The 20,191-nt window shown below is 41.7% G+C and overlaps 1 protein-coding gene across 10 annotated transcripts in view; it reads right to left on the reverse strand.

Annotated features, from left to right (window-relative positions):
- The window catches only part of CELF2 (CUGBP Elav-like family member 2), a 548,688-nt gene that overhangs the window by 83,768 nt on the left and 444,729 nt on the right, over nucleotides 1-20,191 (reverse strand). For all 10 annotated transcript variants that reach the window (XM_071424129.1, XM_071424123.1, XM_071424122.1 and 7 more), the window contains one exon: nucleotides 18,008-18,090. In XM_071424129.1, the coding sequence (XP_071280230.1) occupies nucleotides 18,008-18,090 (83 nt within the window). The remainder of the gene's footprint in view (nucleotides 1-18,007; nucleotides 18,091-20,191) is intronic.

A 20,191-nucleotide genomic window follows, 5' to 3' on the forward strand; every position in this document is an offset into this window, starting at 1 on the left:
TTCAAGATGTTACACATCAGTATGTCAGTCTTACACAGGACTTTGGTGATTAAAAGCAGGAGATGCCTTTCAGTGAAGATGAAGGAGCTGATGGGCTCATTTTGCTGCAGCTGTGTTGAGTCTGTGAAATTTGGATATCCTCAGCATCTCTGAAATTCTGGCCACCTAGACTGAAACTTTTCTTTTTTTTTTTTATGGTCTATTGCAAAAGCACCTTTACACATGATTACTACACCAGTTAGCAGCTTTTATTATCCATTCCTGCCACCGTGGATGCACATGCCTTGCTCCTGCTACTTCTTATGCCTTGAGGAAGGAAAACCTCTTGGCAAAAAAGGACTCTGAATGCACATCAGACCTGCCTGCACCTTCACCCAGCTCAGTATGGCAGTCAAAGACCACCTCCTGAAAGTCCTCTAATGTTAAGCAGAATGTGACTTTTCACCATCAGAGTTGAGGAATTGTGTATGGAGAATGTTATCCATGAGTCCTCACTCCTTACCACTCCTGTATTCATCTTTCTATAATCTTTTAAAGCCACCAGCAGACTTCTAGAGCTGTTATCCCTTTTCAGACATGTCCCCTTCCTCCCTTCCCTGTCATCTGGCCTGGCTAGAAGTGTCTAGCCATGACCCAACTCAGTTTGTCCCTTACCTGTCACCCTCACAGACCACATCACAGAGAAACACCACACAAAATGGAGCTAAACCTCCCCCCAGGCAAAGGGCAAATTTGAAGAACTCAGGTTTGGTTTGGTTGTTACTTTGGTAACAACCAAACCAAACAAAAAGCAATAGGATTAAATGATGATAGCTTGCATGTATCTTGTCATTTCTAGCACTCTGGGACTTGCTTCTTGCTAGCATTAATCACTGTTGAAGCCAAATGGGACTTCAGTATTTTCTACATCTCAGAACTGTAAAATGTCAAGAGGGAATGTGGGATAGAGAAGAAGAGACATTAGACCTTAATTAAACCCTAATTTTCTTTTTGGGTGAAGGATTATAAATTCTGAGACTTTGGGAATCAATAGGAAAACCAAAGAGGAAGGAAATATTAAAAGGAGCAGCAGAGACAGGCTAAGGGCTCAGAAGAAAAGCACCTAAAGAGGAAAGCAGTGGGAAAAAATTATATTTTTTGCCTAACTCTGGTCTGGAAATTAATTCAAAGCTTTCTCCAAACTTCTCATCCAATTAGTGAGTGCAGTTTAATTAGACCAGTAGTCCAAGGAAAAAACAAGGCCAACCAGGTTTCTGAGAGCCTCTGCTGAGTCTGGAAGTCAGGAGGGAATGTATTGACCTACCAGAAGACTGGGGGAAGAAGAGAAAATACTCCATAAGCACCAGAGAATTAAATTATTTTTAGTGTCTTTAGAGACCATTGTTTTTCTCGACTATTATACGCAGATACCTCTATACCCCCCTCCCCACCCCTCATTTCAACTTTTAGCTCCCCAGTTTTTCCATAGGATCTTTCAGAGGAGCTCTTGGACGCTCATTTCTCACATCATTTCATTGCCAGCTGGTTTTGCTTTTTTAAACCCTTGTGACTCACAAGTAATATGAGTTTCCCAGAAGTGAAGGAGGTGTATTTTCCTATCGAAAAGAACTGTTTAGAATGACTCCTCTAGGGTCAAACTAACTTGAATTACGCAGTCAATATCTGGCTAGCGCTTTGGGAACTTCTCTGGGAACTGGGGATAATCTCCAAGGCCAAATAAATACTAGAGAATAAAAGAGGCAAAGGACTGCTCTCTGGATCTTAAAATAAGTGGTGTGGCACAGCTTGCATTTGCACAGCTACACTCCTCCTTCCACTCCAAACAGGATATCCTTGTCCATATTGTCCAGTGGGAACAGTAGCCCATGTTATTGCCCCAAAATATGCCCACACACCAGGCAGGGAAGTGCTAACCAGCACCATGCTCCTGCTGGCTTCACCAGCACAGGCAGAGCTTTGGATTCCCAGCATCGGTTGAAGTCATTCACTTTTGCTTATTCACGGATAAAAAGAGGAAAAATGTGCATTTATCACTTAGATTCTCACAAATAAATGTAAAGCAGTTGCTGTAACTGCCTGAGAGATGGCATAGCTAGAAGATTGTTTGCTGTCATCCTTTCATAAATCCCAATTTAAGGGATTTAAGCTGTGTTAGGCATTCATACAATTTTAGTAGTATAAGAATGTGATCTCTTACTTGGCCTCCTAGATTACTGTCAGACATATATACATGCTTTTTTTGGAGAGACAGAGAGGGAGAGGGAGGGAAGGAAGAAGGAAGAGAGAGAAGCAAGAGAAAATGAATATTGCTGGTGGGTGCCAAATATAGTTCATGCGGTAATGCATAACATCATTATTTTCTATTTAGAGCACAGAAACAAGCATATAGCTTGCTTAAAAGAAGTTGTTTTACCGGAGAACACTAAAACCACTGAAATTCAATGGCTTTTGGAAGCTTTCCAACTCAGTTATTTGTAATCCACTACACTCTGTGGTTTAAATTCAAGTTAAATTAAACATTAGTTAGGGAGACTAAAAACAATGCTGTGCTTTAAAATAATAACAAAATATCAATATTATTATTATCAATAATTCTTCATCTAGTGATCCCTTGCACAATCACCCCCACATCTTGCTGTTCCTCCCATACATTTACCAATTAGGCTGCAGAACTCAGTCTCTTTTAAATGCTGTACCCTCATATAGGAATTAAAAAGTTGGCTATCTTAGAAGTGACCACTTCCTAGTGTACAAACAGCTACTGTTGTTCTTTTAGCAGTTCTCCTCCATTTATTTAATTCCTTAATTTCTTACCTCCCACACTAATGGCAACAACTCCAAGGCACAGGCAAGCCAAATGGAGTGGAGATAAAGAAGGGGAGGTATGGCCAAAAACTGTCTCTTCAAAATCACATGGAAAGAAAAGTTATTAACTATCTTTTCTTCAAACAAATGAGGCTTTACAGAACCTATTCAGTCCTAAAAATAGACATTAAGTGGGATTCTATAACTTGTTGGGAATAATGCCTTGGGGATATTTTGCATCATCCATGCTTAAAAAGCAAACCCATTAGACATCTGAGCAAAACATCAGATATTATTTTAACAGCAAGAGCTATCCATCTCATCGGCAGCAGCAATAACTTCTGTTGACATTTTGCCAATTGAAGTTTGCGTGTCAATGGGGTGGGGAGATAACTGAAGTCTCCCTGTGACATTAATTGGTTGGGCTTTACCTCCCAAGGATTGCCCTGAAATCCAAGGTGATTGCAGGGGGCAAAAGCCTCTGCCCGGGTTTGTGGGTGGAAAACGGAGCGCGGCTCGGCGGCGCCTTGCCCAGCGCCATGCAGGGAAGCTCGGCATGGCCTGGAACGAGGATCCAGGGGGAGGGAGCTGAGCTGTCCGCACTGCACCAGAGCCCGAGCTCCTCACGCTCTAATTGATTCCTCTCCCAACACCCCTGCCAGGTACTCACTGCTGCTGGCCTCTGCAGCAGAAAGGAAGAAGGTGGGAAAAAAGCAGAGAGGCTCCATGTGATGCACCTGGAGTTATTCCATGATTGAAGCCAAGTCTATCAAGCCAAAATCTTGTCATTTTATCATCAGGTGTAGGTAAGACACTATTTAGCAGGTGTACTCCACACAAGCAGGGTTATTTTTACATTATTACTCCCTGGCTACCCTATTTGAGAGGTGACATAAGAACCTGAAGCAGTGATCCAGGGCTGCTGGAGGAACCAAATGCTATCCAAGCTGTTGTGGCTTTGGGATGTCAGCTCATAACTAATGCAGCCTCGTTGTGCATTGGGTGGATTTGGCCAGCATGACCTAAGATGGCAGGACTCAATTCCCAGCATGACACAAGCCTTCCAGTCAGTGTCCCACTGGACATGACTCAAGTGTTCTGAAGATGTACTTTCTTCCATCTCCCCAGTTGGGCGTTTGTTTCCAGAAGTCAACAAGAGGTTGAGACTTTAAAGGCAGTACTTTCCCTTCACATCTAAGAACACCTCCTCCTCCCATATTAGTATTTGGAAAACAGGGCCAGAGCAAAGCCAAAACATGCTACCTATTAAGTCATCTTCTACGTAAAGTCTTCCCATGGGAATGACAGAGGTCCCTCAACCATCTTAAAAGGGAAGGCAGCAAAACAGAGATGTTCTTTCTTGAGTGGTCTGCAAAGGCAGATTTCACTTTTCTCCCAGATTCCCCACTTAGGGAGCACAGACTCCTGAGAGCATATTCAGGGAATTTTGCCCTTCTCAGAATCTGTGAATGTTAGAGAAGAAGCCCCCATTTTAAAAAAGACCTTTTCTGCTGCCAAATGAAAATATTCAAGTAGCTCAGTCTGTGGTCACCCTTTTAGGGTGCTAATGCTCAAGCCTGGTCCACAGGAAACCCCTCCCTTTCTACATAAATCCCTCTGATTCCACATCAACTTCTAGGATAATTTTTAGAAATTTGTTAAGAAAACAAAGCAATCCTCTACCCTGTCCTTCTTCTTCCTAAAAACCCAGCCCCAACCTAAAAAAATATAACTTTTCTTTCAGGCTACCAATGACTGTGAAGAAATTTAGTTTAAATCATAGGTTTTTAAAAACATGCAATGGCTTTTGTAATGCACAACACAAGCTCGGTTCTGAGCGAGGCCAAAGTGACCAGGATATAAAATGCTTGTTTTGCAGGAGTTCTATTTAAAGACTTACTCTGTTCTGTGCTTGCTTGCTGTCCTCTGTGAACTATGCCCTGGGAAAACACCATGTGATTATGCTCATCAATATCCTCTACCTTTGCCAAGCTGGAATTCAGGAGATAACCCTTTAAAAGGAATGACTAGCGACAGCAACATTTCAGAAAGGCAAGAAAGCATAGTCAGGGGATCCTCTGTTTCTTTCACAGTGTTATCTCATCTCCACTTATCTTCTTAATTTTTTACTTTCACTGAGTAAGAGTGAAACCAGCCTCAGCCACTCCCCCAGTTTCACATCACAGATTTTTCTGTTCATTTGCTAAGTGGATCTTCTGCCTGGTTCTTTCTGCAGCATGGAAGGTCACCTTGATTCAACAACGCTCTTGGGCTCCTCTTCTGACAGAAACTAGAATCTATTATTTTGTACAAAACTCAAATTCTAGGCTATGGGATTTTTTTTTAATGTAAAGCTTTTTTAAAGTTCTGTTGGAAAGCTCTCCTATTTGCATTACAATGTACCAGCAAGAACATCTTATAGCTAAAAAGTGTGATTGAGGTAAGTCTAAAATAAGCCCCAAAAGCATCAAAATTATAAAATCTATTGAAATTCTACCTTTTAAATTAGAGCAAAGGGTACAATATATAGAAAAAGTTGGCCCTGATGATGTGGGGCTGCTGCAATTTTCACTTTTCACTTAGCAAAGGTACAGAGAAGTTCTGAGTCCAGAATACATGTCTTGATTCACAATTCCCTCCTCCCCAGAAGGCAGACAGGCAGTCAAATTCCTGTTACCAGACACAGACTGATCCAGATTTCTTCAAAGGTCAGATGTGAGCCCCAAACTACTTGTCAACATGCATGCCTCTAAATATTGCAGGGAATAGCCAAAGCATTCAGGTAGAAAAGAGGTTTTGAATTAAGATGTCAAAAATCTTGCTCTCCTGACTGAGATCAGCTGGGGTAAGTAGTACAGTTTTATTGTTGAACCAGAGGAGCCATAATATTTTACGCCAAATGAGGATATGGCTCATAAATTCTATTTAAGCTCTCCATGAGCTGAAGTTACAGGAATTTTCCACGACTATCCAGTATCAGCATCCAAACTCTCAGTGTTATGCCAATAGTCTGCCCTGGCAAAATAATCTGGCTGTGGAGAGAGAATGAAAAAGATAGCTTGATATTCCATCCATCTATGAAAACAGAACAATACTGCCACAAGTCTCCAGCCACAAGCACACACAAACACACACTGTCCACACAAAAATATCAATGTCTGGTTGTGTATACATACAGTTGCAAACACCAGTAAGAGTCACGTTGAGCAACCATGTTATTTTTAACCACCCTTCGTATGAACTCATTCTCTTTAATTTTTTAGCATCTCTGTAGCTAATGTTCTCTGCCAGTGCTTTCTTTGGGGTAAGGAAAGTGGTTTGTATTCAAACTAAACAAGCACTATATATTTATAATGCTAACCTTCAGGAGTTTTAATGCATTTGAATATTTCTGTCAATAGGTGTTTTAGAAAGTGAAACAAACAAAAAATAAATGGACAACATTAGCAGAAACATATATTTTTGAAGAATGAGTTCAGTTCCAGCTGCCTATGGTGTGATTAAGCTGTGATTAAGATTTCATTAGTAAAAGGGACAGTGCTAGGAAGAGTAAAGCCAAAATCAACCTGCCTCCACCCATCTGCAGAGCTCCAAACCAGCATCTGATCCCAAGCATGAACCTTAATGCCTGTGTCCAGAGACTGGGCCCCTTGATTCCTTTGGAAAAAAAGCAACAATGCTTCATTTAGTGTCTGTAAGCATCAATATGTGAAAACTTGTGTTCTTTTACTTATTCTTTACTGCTACTGTACTCAATTAGAAATTTTCTCTATCTATGCCCCGTGAGCAACATCTTTATGTTCAACTCACCTAAAGGTCAAGGAAATCTCTTTGCAGGGATGGCTTCAGGTGGAACAGCTGGAGGCCACAGAGAACTACCAGGAAGGTCCTCTGATAAAACCAACTGAGCTAAAAACTCTTACATCTTTCATCCTACCTGCTCCAAAGATAGCATTTAGAGCTACTGGGAAGTCTTGAACTCCTGGTTTCTTGGCATATGCTACTTTTTCTGAGAGGGGCTAATGCAGCCTGAGGGCTGTTGCAGTGTCAGTGCAGCTATAGCAGAAGGCAAGGAAAGCACAGGGAAGGAGGAATGGGTGCAGAAAAGAAATTTTCCCCATGTCACACCCTCTATTTTTGGCTCTCTTGTCAACAGGGAGGAAGACAAGTGGCAGACAATGAGGGCTGTCAGCTATCAGGCCACTTCTAAACTGGGATAAATCCATGTCATTCTTTGCAAAATGACCAGGGTTACAAGAGACAAGGGACACGTCTGCCTGAGCAACCCCAGAGCCCTCCAGACACAAGGGTGTAAGCACAGCACTGAGACTGACTGCAGCTCTTACTTAGCAGGATTTTTCTTTTTGGTTAATCATATATTTTTGTACAAATACGAGGATTCTATATTTACCCAGCATAGCAATTTCTTTCACTTCTTAGCAGTTGGAGAAGTGAGAGATGAAAAAATCCAGCAGCTCATCTCAAATGACTTAATGCCAATACAGGATTACTGCCTATCCCATATTTTCTAATACTTTCCTACCCCAAACACCGGTAAGGACTGGGATTTAACTTTGTATCCTTTAGAAGATTATTCTAATTGAGCTTGGTATTTTTTTGTGATACTCTATCTAAGCTTTATTTCACCTCTTAAGATGGTAAATCCTTGGTTCTGTGTACAACCAAAATAATTCCTATTTGTCACTGGCATTTGGGCAGTGGAGGAAATAAATGCACCATCTTCATGGATGCTGCTGTGGATGCTGGGTGAGGTGCTCCCACAACAGCACTTATGCTCCTCTGTATTCTCTGCAATATTTGAAATAAATATACTGTATAATAACACAGCACATTTTCCTCTAAGGTATTGTCAAGAATTTGCCACAAAATAGTGTTAGTTACTGTCTGGTGGATACTTGCTCAAGTGATGGTCTAGAAAAAAAACTCCCTTCAATCATTTGAGCCATTCACAGCTGAATGGAAAGATAAAGGTGTCATATCCCTCACATCTCTGCTGCAATCCCTCTGAGTGATCCTGGCAGCAGTAAGGAACACTGAGTGTTGTGTTCTCATGGTGGAATCAGGAGCTTCAGTTGTGGAGGTACCAGATTTTCAGTTCATAGGATCATAAAATGGTTTGGGTTGGAAGGGACCTTAACTCTCATCTCATTCCCTGCCACATGCAGAGGCACCTTCCACTATACCAGGTTGCTCAAATTTTTTTAGTTTAAAACTAATCTTATCCTCTGATTAGTGTCTTATTTTCCCACAATCTTACTTTCTTCAACTCACAATCCTGTGTTCTCTATCTTGAAATCAGTGATAAGCCTCTATTCATACTTTCTTACAGATCGTTGCAGACTTCTAATTATTCCTTTTAGACACAAGCTTCTTTTTTAGTCTCTTTCTCTGCTTTTTCCCTGTGTCTCTCCTTCAGAAGAGAAAATTTCCACTCACTGCAACTTGTAACGGTTGCAAGTGGGAATGGGTCAGCATTCCTAGGATGAATGACTGAGGCAGTGTATTAATGTGATTCCCTGATACATTGTAAATTCCATTTGCAAAGCAAAGTTCCTTATTTTAAGCCCTGCTTGCATATCCCCCACCCCTGATGGCAGATAGACCATCTCTGAGTTACAATGGGGCGAGAGCTGGGATTGACTGCAGACTGCTTTAATGCCACTCTTAATGACAACTTGTGAAGATTAGGAAGTTGTCAGAATCAGATATCAGCAAAAGCTCCAGCTTGCTTTGTGAAGTCAGTCTGAATTAATTAATGGGTAGCTTTCCTTTGATATCGCTTTGATATTTGGCTGCAGCTGGATAAAAATCAACCACAAAGGAAGCTACATTTTGTTTACCACTGCTTAAGACTCTGTTTAGCTCAATGTGATTTTTTTTCTTTCTTTTGCAGTTTTTGCTTTTTTAACTTCCCTGGCACAAGGCAATAGATACAGGCTTTTGTTAATAAATGGAGTTATGGTGGCATCTTTTTCAATGGCTACTTCTCTCTGCTCCTGAAGATAGTCAGGCTACTACTGTCTGGTAGGAAAGCCATTACTAATTTCAGCTAAGCTGATGGAAAAAAGATGGACCATTCCAAAACTGAGAAAAACATTAGCTTTTCCCCTCTGTTAGTGCTTTTCCTGTTAAAAGGTATTTGACACACTAAATGTAGACTCATACAATCATAAAATCATAGAATCATCAAATAATAGAAAGGTTTAGGTTGGAGGAGACATTAAGGACCATTTAATTTCAACCGCCTACCAAGGGCAGGGACACCTTCCACTAGACCAGGTCTGTCCAAGGCTTGTTCAACCTGGCCTTGAACACTTCCAGGGATGGGGCACCCACAACTTCTCTGGGCAATCAGTGCCAGTGCCTCCCCACCCACACAGCAAAGAATTTCTTCCTCAAGTCTAATCTAAACCTACTCTCTTCCAGTTTGAACCTATTCCCCTGTGTCTTGTCAATAATACTTGCTCTCTGCTTTAGAGGGTGCTGACCACTTGCTTCACACATTGACAGCCTAAAATATGAGCTCTGCAACTACATGTCCTCCATGTCTCTCCAGGGTGGGCATTCTCAGCCCATTTGAGCGTCTCTAAAGGTTTTGGATGTCTACCAAGGCAATCAGATGAACATGCCTGTACCCCAGACTGGTGCTTGCACCCAAATGAATCTCCATGTACTTCTGGCAGCCCCAGTGGCCCCACTGGCCAGAGGAGGAAGGATTTCTCTGCACAGCACAGGGGAAAGAGCAGACAAAAAAGTAGCTCTTCCAACTAAGCTGATGAAGATGGTAATTTCTTCAAGAGAATGAGCAAAAAATAAACTATCCCTCTGGGTCTGCAAAGAGTGTTCTCAGGCAGAATATGATTGTCCACAGAGTGTTATTAGAGCAGGAGACTCAATCAATCAGGCCACCCAGTTTCACCTGTTTTTTGTAGTATTATGGGTTTTTTGAGCCCAACAGAGAACACAGTACTTCTGTTTTCTCACTGTCCCATTGCAGCACAGTGCACCTGCCCAGTGTGATCATAGGGGAAATCTGGCTGGGGCTACCTCAGCCTCCTGCACCACCACAGGAGTGCAAACACACCATGAGCCAGCACTGCATCCCTTCAACAGCAATGGACCACAGAGCAGAGGTGTTTGAAGGAAGCAGCACAGCTCACAGGGCTGGACACAATGGCAGGAGGATGCTGAACAAACATTCTCTCTGATATAAACATGCCACGAGGCCCAGGCTCCTTAGTCATAACATAACTCAGATCCATGGGTGCCAAACATTGCTATCAAGGCGGGCAAATGGCATCCAAGGGCACCTCTAATGATGTTGCTTCCTGATGCCTGCATCTCTGTTTATGATTTGCCTTTCTAATTTCACTATTGTAGGAGTAGTCAGACAGCTAGGAAGGCTCCCTGAGCTAGTTTTTCATTAGGAAGACAATTTTAATAGCTCGTGTTGTGGTGCTAATGAGGCTGACTGAAGCACCTGTACTTTCTGTTCCAGATAACAGAAAACAGCTAACACCAGCAGGAGGATAAATAGCTGTTTAAGAGAGTGTCTGGGCTATTGTCCTTAGCTAAGCACCCCACCTAAATCTTGGTGAGCTTTGCAATACCCTGGAGTACTCCAGTGATGGCTTCTTGATTTTCTTCAGAGATTTCCATTCTGAAGTGCACAGCAAAACATTCTCCAAGTCAGCGATTTTTGGGCACCCAGCTTAAAAGTGATATCCTGTGAACTGATCCTCCACCCTCACTGAGTAAGATTTCTAAGTTGGACAAAAAGGTCTGGAGGGATTTTGCAAAGTGATGACCTCAACTGGTCAGAGTTATGGAAACCAGAGGTAAATCCCAGTGTCACGCGCCAGAATGGGGATGAGCTTCACATTAGTGAATTTTTCTGAGGTCAAGCCATTATTATGCATTACTTACTTTCCATCCCAATATTATTATACTGCAAAGCTGTGCAAAAAAAAAAAAAAAATTCCTGAACTACTCCAAGAGCTCTCTAAAAAAGCTAGTGTGCATCTAACTGCTTTTGCAGCTGGGCCAATGTGCTCTTGCCTCCTAAACATCCTGATGTGGATGTTTAGGATCTAAACCTAAATGCCCATGCCCTGTGTAGCTCTGCACTCCTGACACACCACAGGTCATCACATCCCCCAAGTAGGGCTGGTCAAGGTTTAGCCACCTTCTCTCAGTGCCTCAGCAATGGAACTTCCTGCACTTCCCAGCTCTTGGAGAGTCTCTGCCAAACATTTGAAGCTTTTCCAAAGACCAAAATACTTACTAGATCATGGACTCATATCCAGGTATCACAGTACTTGAGTCACTGCCCTCAGTACCAGGAAACCAAGTGCTGTTCCTTGCTGTCTCTCACTCCCACCAGAATTTGATACCTTCATACAGCTGGAGCAGCTTCAAGAGGAGAAACAGTGACCCTAATCTTAGCTAAGTCCAGTGGTGAAGGCACTGTTAGGTCAATCCAAGCTAAATCCTTTCAGTAAACAAGGCAGAGAGGATATGAACTGCATTCTCCTTGAATGCCAGAAAGTTATCCGAATGATGAGGCTGTGAATTTGATGAAGGCAAATTTGACCCTCCATCCCTCAATAAGAAAAAGGGACAATATAAATAGGAACTAAATGTTTTGCTCAATTTAGAGAAGTCATTTTCACTTGGTCAATATCCCCTTCTCCCTTCACCTGCACAACACTCACTATTCTCCCTTTAAGCTGCAAGTTCAGCTACTTACAGAGATTCACTGGTTCTAAGTCACTTTTTTCCATTTTATAAATCTGGCCTGTGTTTCACAGCAATGGTAGGTGTAAACCCAACTTTTCTGCTAAGGTATCTGAAATTAGTGCAAATATTAATTTTCAGTGAAGTGGCAGTCAGTGCAACATTTTCTTTTTTGAGGGCCATGGGTAGAAGTGTCATTTTTGAATAAAAAAATATACCCACATGTCTTCTGAGCTGGGCAAAGTGTATCATTAAGTAGGTTCCTTTGCACAGCATTTTAAAGGAAGGATTGGGCCAGATTCACTTTCTCAACATCATTGAGTGTCTTATAGCTCACCTCCTAGGAACAGCTGCTCCCCGGGAATTCTCTTCTTTCCCATCTGGTATTTTTATCATTTAAGCAGTTCTATACTCTTTGGATCCTTCATTAAACAGCATTTGGCCATACTATATGGGTACTGAATTAGTTTAATTTGTCATCATAAATCAATCACTGCAAAGCCTTAACTAAGTTAATTGCTCTTTGAATTTTCTTTCTGTTTGTCAAAATCTCTCAGAGTCACTGCTATATCATATTCAGGCTATTATTCAAATCATATTGGATGATTACCTTTTTTATTACAGGTAATTTTTACATAATGTTCATATAGTACTGAGAAACCATAAGGCTTAAAACAGAGAAGGGAACTGGATATTAAAACACTGCTCCAGAAAGGAGAGTGTCAGGATAGTCATTAGAAAGGAGCTCATGATGTAAAACAAGAACCAGAAATACATTTGTGGTTTTTTGCTTCTTGTTGGACAAATGGTATTTTATCAGAAAATGAATGAGGTTTCATACTAAGTCGTCATGGGTGCCTGCATTTTGGACCAGATTATTCTGATTATTATTTTTCATGTTCTACACCCCTAAATGGACTTTGAGGTGTCCTTACAGCCAGTACACAACCTGTGGGCAAGGTTCCCTCTAAGCCAGTCCTGCTTCCCTATGATGTAGAAAACATTAAATAAAACCAGATGTGATGCTTACAACGTAAAGATTAAAAATGTTTTCCTTGACAACATCTGCCAAAAAAGAAAGCCATGAATATTTTACAAATACAGTTCCTACAAACTCCACCTTGCTGTTAAAATATTAAGAGGTTTCTCGAAATGGTATTTCTTCCTTTAAACCCTTAATCAAATCAATTCATACAGCTAATGTCCTAATTTTATGCCAGAACTTCAACACAAAAGGTTTGCTGCTGCTAGGAATATATTTGTATATCCCACTTGAAATAAGAACCACGTAAACCATGATTCTGTTAAAAGCATGGGAGGGCAGACTGTGGGCTGTTAATTATTTTTGTGATAACCTTAGGTAGGAGGATATATAAAAAAGTGTACATAAACACAACAAATGACCCTTACCATGTCCAATAAATCTAACTTCAAATAAAGAACAAAGACTCCAAAGAGTTTTAGGCGTAGATTTTACAAATGGATGCCCATTGATTTCTGACTTCAAATAGCCTCTGCATGACATTAAAAGTGCATTTATTCAGCTATTTGGCTCCAAGAATCCAACCAACATATAGTGCTCTTGTGTTACCTCTCTGCACTTAACCCTTGCCAGGAAATCCTACCAGGTTCACTTGTCAGCAAAACAGAGCACATTCTGTTTTTAAAATAAAGCATGTTAAAACTAAAACAATGAACGAATGTCAGTGCCATAAAGGCAGTTAAAGCAGTCCCTGAATGCAGCTCTTTGAGGTTTGCCCTCTATACAGAAGCCAATTTTCACTAAGCAGCAAATTAGAGCATGGGGGAAGCAAGATTATTACATCTAACTGAAGGTACAGAATAAATTTAGATGGGTGGAATTTATTGAATTACTCTGTTTAGGGAATAGAAGTTAAACACCTCTAACGAAGCCATGAGATTCTTAATGAAGATGAGACTAGTTAAGGCCTCAGTTCTACATCTCATCCCAAAGAAGCCCATTTCCAAGATCATTATTACATTCAAATTGAGATTTTCCCTTTTCTCCCTTCTGCCTTTTAAAACAAAATCCAAATGAACACTCCAAGAAAACCTGACTCTAAGCTGAATAATATAAACCACATCCCTATGAGCTACGAGGGTATCAGCAACCTGCTCTCATGCTATGTTTGAAAAGACACATCTGAAAATTTAAGTTGTTCATTTGCAAGACATAAAAGCTACTTGTGATGCCAGCGCCAAGTAAACAGAAGAGAACTGTCCCTGTTTTGTTGATCTGTATCATATATCATAACAATGTGCCTGTATTTCTCAAACACTGCATATCTGCTTCTCTGCCTAGTAGCGATCGTACATAACGAGTGATATCTAAATACATATTTTGGGAAAGATAAAAGCTCCAATATATGACAAGGAATATTATGACTAACAGAGAGATTATATTAATCATGAATAAAAAGATGATGTTTGATCCTACTTGTGCAGAAAGTTTTAAATTTTTTTTTAAAAAAATCTTTTAAATGAATTTCTATCCTCAGGAAAATGATTAAAACCAGAAAAGCCTTGAGATGTCAGCTGGTGACATGTTTTTCTTCTTTATCTTTCTTTTTTGTTGTTGTTGCTGTGAAAAAAAAAAAAAATCTGAGCGAATACAGCAAAGTGCATCATTAACTTCTTATTAATTTTATAATACAAAGGCAATTCAGTTAAAATAGTAGTGCTGCAACTTTAAATTACAGAACTAGCTTGGTATTTAATGAGAGATTTAGCACAGCGGGGTTTCTGTTAAATTAAGTTGTGCCTTCACATCACAGTGGGAAAACAGGTGTATATTGGTTTAGAATTATGGAAATGTTGACTAATTCCAAGGCTTGTAATCAAACAGCAAGGCACCCTGCAATATTTTCTTCCAAGATTCTGCATTAATCATTTATGTCTGGTCTTATTTTCTTCATGTCCACTAAAAGGGTGCAGCTCAAAGGAGCAGATCAAGCGCTGGCGTTTTCATGTCTCTGTTAAGGATGAGGTCCAGGCAAAACGCAGAGATTGAGACATAGCACTGCAGGCTTTGCTAAAAAACCGACTTAAACTAAACTGAACATGCAGCCTTGGAAGGGGGATAAATTTCACACTAAACCCCCACTTTTTTGGCTTCACCGGTGCTGATCCAAAACCTGCTTACCGAGCTACCTGGAGCAAGCCTGCATTTAAGAAATGAAGAGACTAAACCCAGAAATAATCCAGGCTCTAACAATAATGAACACAGAGCTATTCTCCTCCACAGCTCTGCAGCAGTGCAGGCTACACCTGAGTGCAGGTAAAACACAGATGAGTTCCAACAGCCACAGCATCCCTGCAGCCCCCTGTTCCTGCCTCTGCCAGCTTTCCTTACCTTACACTAATAAATCACCAGCCTTTGCCTGGGATTTTCCTCCTGGGCTCTTTAAGGATGCCTTTTTTGATGCATGGTGATATTACAGCAAAAGGGGAAGGCATGGGTTCTTTTGTTTCCAGGAGACACCTTATTACTGAACCTCCTACTGACCATGCCTTGCTTACTGGAAGCAAGCTGACACTTGATGCCCAAATGAACCTGATCCAAATTCATCCCTTGTTGTAGCCCTGACAGAAGATTGCTTCCATTTGCTCTGAGACCATTTCTCACACATGGAACTATCCACTACTGATTCCTGCTTGTTTGGTAAAAGCTGCTTAGCAGGCAAGAGGAACAATACAGAAATTGCTAAAATTCATATAAGGAGAACCCTGCTAACATGAAGTGTTTCCAGCATGTGTGCCACAACTTTAAAGAGTGCTTAAATGAAGTTATTTTGGGAATACACAGATGCAGCATAACAGCATCCCCATATATGCTGAATGGCAGCATACTGCACGTGCAAAATATAGAATTGTTATATAACATATGCTGAATCATTCTAAAAGACAAGTAGTAAAAATGTATTCAAGTTGCTTCTCTTTATTAGAGGCTTCCCTTTAAAAAAGTAGGTATAACAACTTCTCTCATAGTAAAATCTAAACATCTCTCGCTGTATCAGGAGTATTTTTGAAGGCAAGGTCCCAGAGTGATGGGAATTCAGAATCTATATTTCCTTAAAAGAAAACTTTGTAACCTCACAGTCAGGACAGGAAAAAACAGCTTAGAAGGATAATTTTAAAATGACAAAGACCTAGAGAGGGCTCTAGGGAAAAAAATTATATTTTTCAACCTTATTTTAAAATAACATCAAAAGGTACACTAGCATCTTTAACTGCTGCCTGCTCATTAGCTGTGCAAAAGCTGGAGAGAAAATGATGCTCTGCTCAAGTAAGATGCAATGCAGAGCTGAGCCAGCTTTGCCACCTGTATGTGAGGAAGGCAGAGAGTGAAACTGCCCCTCTGAGTCACCTACTGGGATAAAAAACATCTCTCAAAACACAGCAAGCAGCTTGGGGGACCCGGGGAAGAACAAAGAAAAGTAAAGGCAGCTGAGGGAACTTGGTTTGTTTAGCCTGAAGAAAAGGAGGCTCAGGGGGGACCTTTTCAGGCTCCACAACTCCCTGACAGGAGGGTGTAGCCAGATGGGGGTCAGGCTCTGCCCCCAGGCAACAGGATGAGAAGACTGTCCTCAAGCTGCACCAGGGGAGCTTCAGGCTGGACATCAGGATGAACTTCACTAAAGGGGTGGTCAAGCTTTGGCTGCCCAGGGAAGTGGTGGAGTCATCACGCTTAGAAGTGCTCAAAAAAAACAACAGGATGTGGCACTTAGTGCTGTGATTTAATTGACATTGTGGTTTTTAGTCAAATGTTGTAGGTCTTTTCCAAATCTTGGAGGTCTTTTCCACCCCTTATGACTCTGTGATTGTATGATTCTAAACAGATCCTCTCTACCTCTAAGGGGGGTGATGAGTAGATCTTGTGGTAGAGCTTGAGGGATGCTATCCAGGCAGGGTGCTGCTCCAGCAGCTGGGGATCACCTCCATGCCACCCAGCCAGTGCACACAGCCATTTGACTCCAAGCATGATGGAGAGCAATCACTCAGTGAGTGGTTTAGGTGCAACATTGAATGGGGTTGGAGAGCTCTCATCCAAGGGCTTGGCAGTGGGGATGGGAAGCAACAACGGGGGCTGCAGAGACAGAGGGTGCTGAGGTTCAGCTGAGCTCCAAAGGGGTCTCAAAGGGAATTGTCCCTCAGAGCCTTCCTTTCTCTCTCAAGGATGGCACACCCATCCTCCACACCCTAAAGGGCTGAGACTCCCTCTGGGAGCTTGTAAGGTCTTGGTACTGTCCCTTGCAAGGGCCAGTTGCTGGAAAACATCACTTCAAGTGCCACAGCTTTTCTCCTGTTTTCCTACCTTTGCAGATTTCCTACCACCATTCCCAGGATTTTCACTGCAAATGACAGAGGACTCCCATTTTACCTTCAGCAGGCTCACAGGTAACTGTCCCATGACAGCACCTCTCTGTGCTGGCCATTTCTGTGACACATGAGGTGGCTTCCCTACCAGGAAATCACCTGCATAAAGTGAACTGGCCAGGTATAATTTTTCAAACACAGAGTTCCTTTATAGGAACTAAAGGAGATATTGGCCATATAACTGGTCAGTCCAGGCAATGCTCTTTTTATTTACACTGTGTATTTATTTATTTTCATGTCTGTAACCAGACATTACAAACATATACTTGAACACTTCTCCTACATCAAGAGGGAATATACCTCCATCCTTTATATTTTTTTCACTTCCATCCTCAAAGAATACAGCAGAAAAAATGAAAATGGTGGTACAAGAAGATTTCAGAGTTTAGACATGCAATTACCAGTGATATACTTCTCTCTAGCCCTGTAATTTAAATATAAAATACCAGAGGAAAATGCAAGATACAGTTTGCACAACACAACCACAATTGTTCTGAATACTGGTGCCAGAGGGAGCAGGTGGTGAGGAGGTGATGTCAGGAGACAGGATCACCCTGTGCAAGCAGCTATGGGGTACAACACTCCACAACACCCTGAAATGTGCAGCCAGTGCATTCAGGTTGTTTAGAAACCATGTGGATAAAGGCTGTATTTAACAAACTTTGGCTGTGTTTTGTCTTTTCCTCTTCTCTCCCTTTTCAAACATGAAGACCCAGTGGTGCAGTGTTTTTCTGCCATATGTTTTCTCTCCTCTCTCCCTCCCTCCCTCTTAAATAAATTTTAAAAAAGATCCACATTGCACTTTGGCCACTGTCTCTACTCAGCAGGAATCAGTACCCTTTCCAGCCAAAGGACTTTCTAGAGAACAGCAGCTGCCTTTGGACATGATGCCATTGCTCCAGGACTGGCGCCAACACAGGACAGACCATCAGCTTAGCCACCCTCCTTGCAGAGATCAAGATCATTTGGGGCACCAAGCAGCATCAAGAGCAAAAGGGCTATTCTTCTGGCAATAAAATAATTAGGATCAAAAAGTAAATGTACTCACCCCAGGTAAAGTTTTAATATTGTGCAGTGCATTCTGTGCCTCAAGAGCAGCTTTTCTTGTATAAAATGTTACGAAACAACAACCTATAGAGAGAAATGAAAAGCTTTCAGAAATTAGTGAGTATGATTTGTGAGAGTACAATAGGGAGGGAGAAAAAACAGTGGTTGAACAACACATTATGAAAGCTGGAAATGTGAATTATCCTGAGGCGCCTGAATGACATGAATAAAAGAAAGCTTGTATGATTTAAAATAAAAAGTCCCCCCCTGTGCATTGCATCTATAGCACACCTGCATTTTTAGTGAACTGTAATCACTTAGAAATTGTTAACCAAAATCCAATTGGCTTTGTACATTGTAAATAAGGTTATATTTTTCTGAAGGCTCCCCATTATACTTTGAATATAAGCAACATGGCAGGCTCAAGCAGCAGGAATTCATTGTTACATCCCAAGCAGAAAATCAGGCTAAAGCAGGACCTTATTTAAAGGGCCTTATACAAAAGAGCTAAGGTTGGTTCCCCTATTTCTTTGAAACCAGGCAGGACTGGAGGTGGAACACTCATCTCAGTTTCAAGAATGAAAAACAAGCTATGGGTGAACTCACCACTGCTGGGATAGTGGAGGCTGCTGATGGCTGACAGCATTAAGGGAGGCTCTGCCCTCCTTGCATCTGATCAATTTTCAGTAAAGCAGGTGGTTTTAGTTGCCTTAATCCTGTGGTTTCCCTTTTGACAGCATGGTCCAGCCAGGTGGTGTGTGGGACCAAACATGGGTTGCTGTCCCTTTGTCCACTGCAAACATGTAAAGCAGCTTTTGCTCAGCACACACAAGCCAGGCAGCTCAACCAGCCCCAGGGTGAGGTCAGGGCTCACAGGCACCTCCTCAGGGAAGAGCTATAATGTCACAGGCAGGGGACAAAAAGCAAGGACCAGGGTTTGCCTGTAATGCCCCACAGCAATGAAGTCTGCTCCTTGACAGATGAGATGTTTGCTGCAGATGGGGTGTTTGGTGCTATGGGGAGAGGGAAAACATTCTGGGCAATGCTGGCTGGGTAAAAAGTAAAGATCTACTTCACATGAACCAGGATGATGCAGGTCTTACTGATGAATCAGAAAACAATCCTGTTCTCTTAATCACAGTCAGAGATTTGTTACAACTCCAGAGAAATGTCAAAACCAATCAGTAAACAAAAGAAACCCCGGCTCATGAGTCTTGGTGCTCCCTTGGAGCGTGACACAGATAAAATAATCTGCGCTTCAGGCAGTGAGCAAAGCTTGTATCAGCTCCCTAATGCTGGCCAAGGTGAAACATCCCAGCCCACCTGACATTCTCGCTTGTGTTCAACCCCGCAGCAGTGGCAAAGGACACAAGGAGAAGGTGTACACAGCAGCCCACAGCAAACACTGAAAGCAGCAAAGTGGAGGTGGCCCATTTGGAAGGAAGGGCTGAATCCAGAACAGCCCCTCCACTGCCCCTTGCTTGGCTCAAGCTGTGCATGGCATTGGGAATGCTCCCTCTGGCTCAGCAGCCAGGCCAGTGACAACCATTACCGCGGTAACAAGCAAAGGTGACCATGTATTGCCAGCTGGAACACAGCAAGTTTATCCCTAATACACAAAATCACTTGCAGCCACAGCAAAACATGGGCAGGCAGGTAATGCAGACTTAACATGGCTGAGAGAAACATTTTTCATACTGCCAACAGGTTCTTTAAAATTTCACACTTTACGATGGAGATGGTTTAATAATTATTTCAGTAAGCGGGACATCGTTCGCAGGGATGTGTGCTAGAGACAGGCACAGCCTGTTAAGGTTTGTGCTTTCTGTAAGTGTTTCTAAACCTTCTGTTTCACTGGAAAATCTTGAAAATCTGAATTATTTTACCCCAGGTGAAAATGAGAAAAAAATATCCAAGTTCGTGACATTTAAGAGTGTGATTTTGAGACAATATTGCAATATTTTTCTATCCTGTCATCCAGGTCCAAGTCTATCTCCTATTGTTTCTTTGTTTGGTTTGTTAGCTTTTTAATATAAGGCTTTTTAATCAGGAGAGAGGATTCAGAGGGGAAAATATCAAGCTGTAATCACAACTTTGCAATTGCCATGTCCTTTTCCATGGGCCCAAAGAGTTTCATTTTAGATTTCAGCTCAGGGGGTTCATTCTGATAAGGAGAAATTTGAAA

This window comes from Agelaius tricolor, unplaced genomic scaffold (genome assembly GCF_023055355.1).
Source record: "Agelaius tricolor isolate 1412-34295 unplaced genomic scaffold, bAgeTri1.0.p SCAF_3, whole genome shotgun sequence".
In the NCBI taxonomy this organism is placed as follows: domain Eukaryota; kingdom Metazoa; phylum Chordata; class Aves; order Passeriformes; family Icteridae; genus Agelaius; species Agelaius tricolor.